Here is a 6583-nt window from a genome sequence, read left to right as displayed (position 1 = left end):
ATCAGATTTGGTCCCCCCCTGAGAAACAGTGTAGGATCACAAAGCTGAACTGACTTTGAATCTCATAGTAACACATGGCTGACTGGTACACATCTTTGTTACTTGTCCTGTGAGAGCAGAGGTCTTAGGTGGCTGGTGACTGGTCTAATAAACATTTGCAAGAGCAAAAAACTTCCATAAGTGGAGGCATAAGAAGGATCGGACAAGTTGTAAGAGAGCGTGTCAGCTGCTTGTGTATGATAGCTAGGGTCGGTGAAGCTGCAGTTGAATCATGGCCTCTTGCATTACACGCAGTGTGAGTGACACATTTGGATGATACACTTTGTTTGATTTTAACCAATGCCTCCCCAATTTCAGGCCCAAAAGGCAGATGGTGCATGCAGTTTGCAATGACGTGTCCTACAGTTGAGTTGTGCTTGTTTTTTTTCTCCTCTTCAGAAGGTAACAGGCAGCTCAACTTACCTTGAGTTCACCTTTGTAAAAGTAGGCCTAGCACACGCCCCTTCCCTTCCCCCCTTCCTCTGCTGTGCACACTTGCCATCTGCCTTCACTCTAACCTCAAATCTGAAGCACGGACAGCAGGACAAGTTGGCTTACAAGCTACCATTTCACTGGGAGGGGGTTAGCTGCCACTGCACGTGTGAGCTCCCCAGCTGTAGGGCCCTGGCTACTGTGTTTAGCATCAATGAGCAGCCAGTTGACACATGTCAAATTGAAATGTGTCCAGCCACTGGGCTGCATAGACTCATTTAGTATGGTCAGCACTGAGGACAGGGTCAGTCTCTGTCAATATGATTCACAGACTGTTGACTCTTTGTACACATAACAGACAGACACACTTTAGGACATGTCTACACAGTGCTAAGCAAGGGCTCGGACCTTAGGACCAGGAGTCTGGAGGGTCTGGCTGCTTTAAGGTGGGACCCAGGGTCTGACCCCTATTGCTTTCATGTGGCTATGCTGCCCCACCTTGACTCGGGTCCCCGATGGCCTCTGGATGTATCACAGAGTTCTTGGCAGCAGAAGAGCCATATCTAAGCAAATAAATTCCTCAATTTCTTCTGCCCTGGGACGATCACTACTGCTGAAAGCCTGGTCTACGTTCTGTTTCAGATATTTTTCCCATCACATTTGCCCCTTGCTGCAAATGAGATTGCAATAGAGCTTTTCGCTTCCTATACTGAACTCCTGAAGGCTTCTTCGCGGGCATCTTTTATTTTTTACAGGGGAAAACAGACAGTATTAGGGAGAGCAAAAATCTATGTTCCGCAGTCTTAGAAAGTCACCAAACATTACGTGTAAAGCATAACAGAGAAGTAACAGTATTTATTTTATATTGTTGCATAGACAGGGGTTCGATAGCTATCTGTGGTGTCTCATTAAATATGTCCTTTATTAGTCGCTACTTATACTCTTCAGATCGTAAAACACAAGTCCACTTTCATAATTACACAATAAAACAAGGTTCACAATATCGCCGCTGGGCTCTCGCTTCGCTTGACTTTGTTCTTATATCTCACTGAATGACTGGCGATGCCTGCCCCACCCCAATGGGTGGTGGGTGAGCCGCTAGCTGTGGGAGGCTAGCCCCTGGCCGGGCCTGCCTCCTACCCCCAGCGGAGCCCCCACCCTCTCTCTCCCTGTCGTCGCCCACCCCTGAACACCGGGTGGGTGGGAAGGCAGGCAGCACGCGGCCCCCAGCCCTCCTGAGCACAGGGCAGGCAGCCCCCGCCCCAAGCACAGGGCAGCATGGCCCCAGGCCCCCCCCCGGCACCCCCCTACAGCTGCCCCATCCGGCTTTCCAGAAGACGAGAAGTCAGCCTGGGCTGGGGCCAAGGGGGAAGGACAAGCAGGAGGGGGCCTCAGACGGAGTGTGGGCAAAGCCATGCTGGGCTGTTTGGGGAGGCACAGCCTGTCCCCCCCCCACGATACCTGCCACCCATGTCGCCCCTTATACACCCATGGGCATAGCTGAAAACAGTCTAGGAGGTTCAAGGAAAATGTGGTTCTGAGAAAGTCTGGAAGGTTCCACGAGATTCTACAAAGTTCCAGAACATTCTAGGTTGGTGAAAAATGAATCCAGGGACAGAATACCTGAAACCTGTCCTTCCCTTTTGTTGCTCTCAACGAAGAGAGCACTCGGACCACCGGCACCCCGCCCCAAGCCCAGCCTCTCAGAGAGTCACTTGGGTTGCCTGCCCCTAAATCCAGCCCGGCTCGCCATGCTTCTGTCCAAAGAAGTGACTGAATGCTAGAACTCAGCAGCCTTCCAGCTGTAAATGCTGAAGCTGAGAAGGTGCTGATTACATAGAGATACAATAACTAGACTGCAATAACCTGGGTCACTTTTCTGAACAGTCTGTCCGTAACATCTCTGGCCAAGAATCGCATATGCTGGTGGCTAAAGTTAGGCTCCATATTTAGACTCTGAACTAAGCACGTGCGTATTCAAAAGAGCTGCGCGTCCCGCATCTCCCAAGGACATGGTGTCAGGCTCCTACGTCACTTGGCCCAGATCCTCAAAGGTTTTTAGGCTCCAAGCCGCCACTGAAAAGCCCTGGAGAATTTTGAAAAATTTACCCAAAGTAATTTAGGCAATTAGGAGCCTAAATCCCACTGACTTCCAACGAGATGGAGGGTCCTAAGTCACGTAGGTGCTTTTGAAGATTTTATCTGCCCCCTCCTGTGAACTGTCTAAGTCACCATGGCCAGGCAGTAATGTGCAAATCATCAATAATGTCACCCTTGCTATGCCTATACACAGAAATATCCACCTCTTGTGCAGAGCCCACAAGAAATGGCTGCAGTTCTGGGTACCAAACTCTCGTAGGCCCCCGCTGCTGCAGCAGGAGGGTCCATCTGCAGAGAGGCAGGGAGAGGTCCTTGCTGCTGTCAGCCTGGCACAGTGCCCCTTCCTGTCAGCCTTGGCCTCTCGTTGGCAGGGGCTCCTCTCGGCTCGTGCCGCACTGCCCACGTTCGTGTTGGTCGGGGCTGTGTCTGCCAGGCCCACTGTGGCAGGGCTATAAGTCTGAGTCACAGGGCAGGGAGCGGCTGAAGCTTCTTTCTCCCTCCAGTACATCCACGGGGTTGCTGAAGGACTTGGGAGCCGGCTTCTGGCTGCGGGGCATGAAGCCTCTGGAAGATACAGTGGCGGGGCCCTGCTGGCTGTGGTGGGGATATTTGGTAGCTGCCTTCTTTCTCCTGCACTCCTGGCAGAACTGGTGGAGGCTGAGTGCCAGGGAGAAGCCCCCAATGAGCTCCAGGCAGCTGCCCAGGTAGCCCAGCACTAGGCTGTAGCCCGCCTCCAAGGTGCTGTCTGCGGGCACTGGCAGGGTGCTGAGGTCGTGGTTGTACCATGAGACGGGGATGAGGCTCATCAGCCCGGAGGCGAAGAGTAGCAGGCCAGAGAGGCCTGCCAGAAGGTAGTGGGGCTCCTCCTGCCAGCAGCGCACCCCCAGAGCAGCCACCACCAGCCCCACCACAGTCACAATCAGCGAGGAGACCATCAGCCCCTTGGCCACCTGCACTGGCTGCATGGAGAAGTAGCCGAGTTCATCAGGCAGGCCGCACTGGCGCTGGTGGGTGCTCTGGGTCTCTTCGCAGAGGTCCCAGATGCCCTGCTGATAGATCAGATCCACGGGATTGCTGGGTATTCTGCTCACCTGCCTCCAGCAGGGAGTCAGCGTGCTGATGAGGTTCAGCAGCAGGCCGCAGGGGCCCAGGACCAGGCCCACGATCATCACCGACGGCGTCCGCATATTGCAGGGCCCAGGGAGGAGGAGGGAATAACCACCGGTGTGCTGGGGAGAGGAGAGCCGCTGCTGCCCCAGTCACAGGGGTGGAAGGCGCAATGCTACTGCAGAGGCAGACGGAGCCATGGCCGTCCCCACCACAGCTGCTGTGGTCTACCCAGCACAGGGCCCTTCCTCTTGGCCCGCTCCCGCTTGGCCCTGGCACCTGCCCGGCCCGCACAGCCCAGCGCTGTTAGCCCCTGCGCAAGCCCTCACCTCCTGGGTTTGCCAGCCCGGTCGCAGGGGGCATCGGCCGTACGGCTTCCTCTTTGCTCTGTCCCCAGCAGAAGGAAACTGGCGGCTCTGACCGAAACTGCTGCATGTACAGAGAAACCCAGCCCGGCTGCCAAACAAGTTCTGGGTGGTATTTTATGGGAGGGGAGGGGAGGGGAGGGGAGGAGAAGGCAGGGCTTCCCCACCCCTGCAGGTGAAACAGTAACCAGGGAGGAGCCCTAAAGGCTCCCGAACCGCTGGGCAGGTGGGGATTGGTGTGAAGTGACTGCAGAAAAGCCCTTTGCTGCTCCCAGCCTGTGCGTGGCTGCTTTTAACGGTGCTGAGCAAAGGTCTGCGCTCGGCCCCTGAGCCATAACAGTGGCACGGCTGCACTGAAATCAGAGCTTGGGATGGCTGCATGGCCTGGATCTGCCTGGGCAGGAAATGTTACCGCCCCCCTCACCTGCCCTCCCAGGGGAACATCGGGGCACGTGCAGGGGTGTCCAGGCCCTTGGTGGGGCCTGGATCCAGCTGGTGCACACACTGGGGAGGTCAACAGAGGAGGGGATCCCGCAACACGCCGCCCAATTTAGAGCAGACGCTTGGTCGCAGATATAAAAGGGCCCTTTGTTCAGGGTCTGCTTGGATATATCGGATTTAAAGGCATACAAGCCCAGCTCTATACAGGCTGTCCGGCACAGAGGGCTTCGGTGCCACGGTTCCCGCTCTTATCGTACCAGGCCAAGAGTCCTGGTTAGGCTCTCAACGCGGTGAGAAGACGCTGCCGTACGTAACCAGGCAGAGCACCCGGCACTGCCATGACTTCGGGGGGGCTGCTGGGAGTGCTGCACCTTGGAAAACAAGCTGCTCGTGCAGGAGCCTCAGTAAGGATTTGGGGTCTACCTACACGGCAGCTGGTATACCTACACGGCCTGGGCCAGCTGTCTCGGGTGCACGGGGCTCAGGGGCTGTTTAATTGCGGGGTCAACATTCGGGACCCTCCCACCACGCAGGGGCCTGCAGCCCCGGCTCCAGCCCGAGCCCGGAAACTTCCACAGCAATGAAACAGCCCCGCTGTGCGCGTCGGCGGGGACGGGCTGGCCGCGGGTGTCTAGCTGCTGCGTAGACATCCCCTGGGAGTGTCTCCCATTAATTGTGAGCGAACGTGTCTGTCCTTTAGGGAGCACTGTGGGAAGGCAGTGGAGGCTTAGCAGCACTGGAGAGATTTTTAGCTAAAAAATTGTGGGATTTACCTCAGGGACAGGATAAAGCACAGGGAAGCAACCCCTGGCAGGGCCATAGGGCTGACCTCAGCGAGTTTACCTGGTAGTAAAACGAAAGTGCACTGTGTTAACTGTGTTTTTACCGCAGGACCGTTCCTACACGTCGCCTGAGGCCATGCTTCTCAGCCAGGGGTACACGTACCCCTGCGGGTATGCCCAGGTCTTTCAGGGGGTACATCAACTCATTGAGCTATTTGCCTAGTTTTGCCACAGGCTCCATAAAAAGCACCAGCGAAGTCAGTACACACTAAAATTTCATAGACACTGACTTGTTTATACGGCTCTGTATACTGTACACTGAAATGGAAGTACAATATTTGTATTCCAGTTGATTTATTTTATAATTCTATGGTAACAATGAGGAAGTCAGCAATGCATCCGTAACAGCGAGCTGTGACACCTTTTTGTATTTTTATGTCTGATTTTTGTAAGCGTGTCGTTTTTAAGTGAGGGGAAACTTGGGGGAACGCAAGACAAATCGGACTCCTGAAAGGGGTACAGTAGTCTGGAAAGGTTGAGGGACACTGCTCTGAGGCATCCAACAGTGGTTTAGCAATGAAGAGAAGTGAATCCTAGACTCTCCCCAGCAGGGAGCCTGAGGGGATGTAGGGGTTAAACTGAATCCCGTGTTCTGGCTCTAAAATGTTTAGCAAACATTGAGGAAGAAAACAACATCCCTCATGCCTGGCTTCACCTGCTGGTTGGGTGTGTCTCAGTGTAAGGAATGCGGACTCAGACACCCCTACACCTAAACCCCAAGCCAAGCAATCTATACTGGAGGGGACAGATCTCATCCCCTGACTGCTTAGAAACAGGAAGCTGAGTATTGTGTTTGGATTTTGCTTCTTGCTGGCTGGAATTCCAATAGCTTCCTCTCTACCCATACATAGTTATTGAATTAATTGCCCCATGGTGTGCTTATCCTAGCATTAACCATTTCACTTATTTTAAAAAAAGATTTACAAAAATCATTTTGACCCAAAATCAATTCCCTTCCCATCAACTAAAAAATAAATCTCTTCTAAAGCTGGGCAGTGTACACACCCCCACATATATGTCATTCATCCTCAAGATCTTAAAGCCCTTTACAACCATATCCCTGCAGTAGTATGCAGCCAACTCTGGGATGGAGTGCTGCAGCCAGGTGGCACACCACACTGCACAGGAGGGGTAAATGTTTAGCCAGGGACATCAGCACAAAGTCCTGCTCTTCCAGACAAGGGGCTGGAGACCAGACATGGCCTCCGTTTGTAAGGACTGATTTGGAACCTGAAAGATTAAAGATTTCCAGAGGTG

The 6583-nt window shown here is 53.8% G+C and overlaps 1 protein-coding gene across 1 annotated transcript; it reads right to left on the bottom strand.

Annotated features, from left to right (window-relative positions):
* Nucleotides 1-1779: 1779 nt before the first annotated feature.
* On the bottom strand, nucleotides 1780-4147 carry CLDN23 (claudin 23). The gene has a single exon (XM_048847094.2). The coding sequence runs from the start codon at nucleotides 3756-3758 to the stop codon at nucleotides 3021-3023; it is 738 nt and encodes a 245-aa protein (XP_048703051.1). The 5' UTR covers nucleotides 3759-4147; the 3' UTR covers nucleotides 1780-3020.
* Between the last annotated feature and the right edge of the window lie 2436 nt (nucleotides 4148-6583).

This window comes from Caretta caretta, chromosome 4, assembly GCF_965140235.1.
Source record: "Caretta caretta isolate rCarCar2 chromosome 4, rCarCar1.hap1, whole genome shotgun sequence".
In the NCBI taxonomy this organism is placed as follows: domain Eukaryota; kingdom Metazoa; phylum Chordata; order Testudines; family Cheloniidae; genus Caretta; species Caretta caretta.
This window is presented reverse-complemented; position numbering and strand designations above follow the sequence as displayed.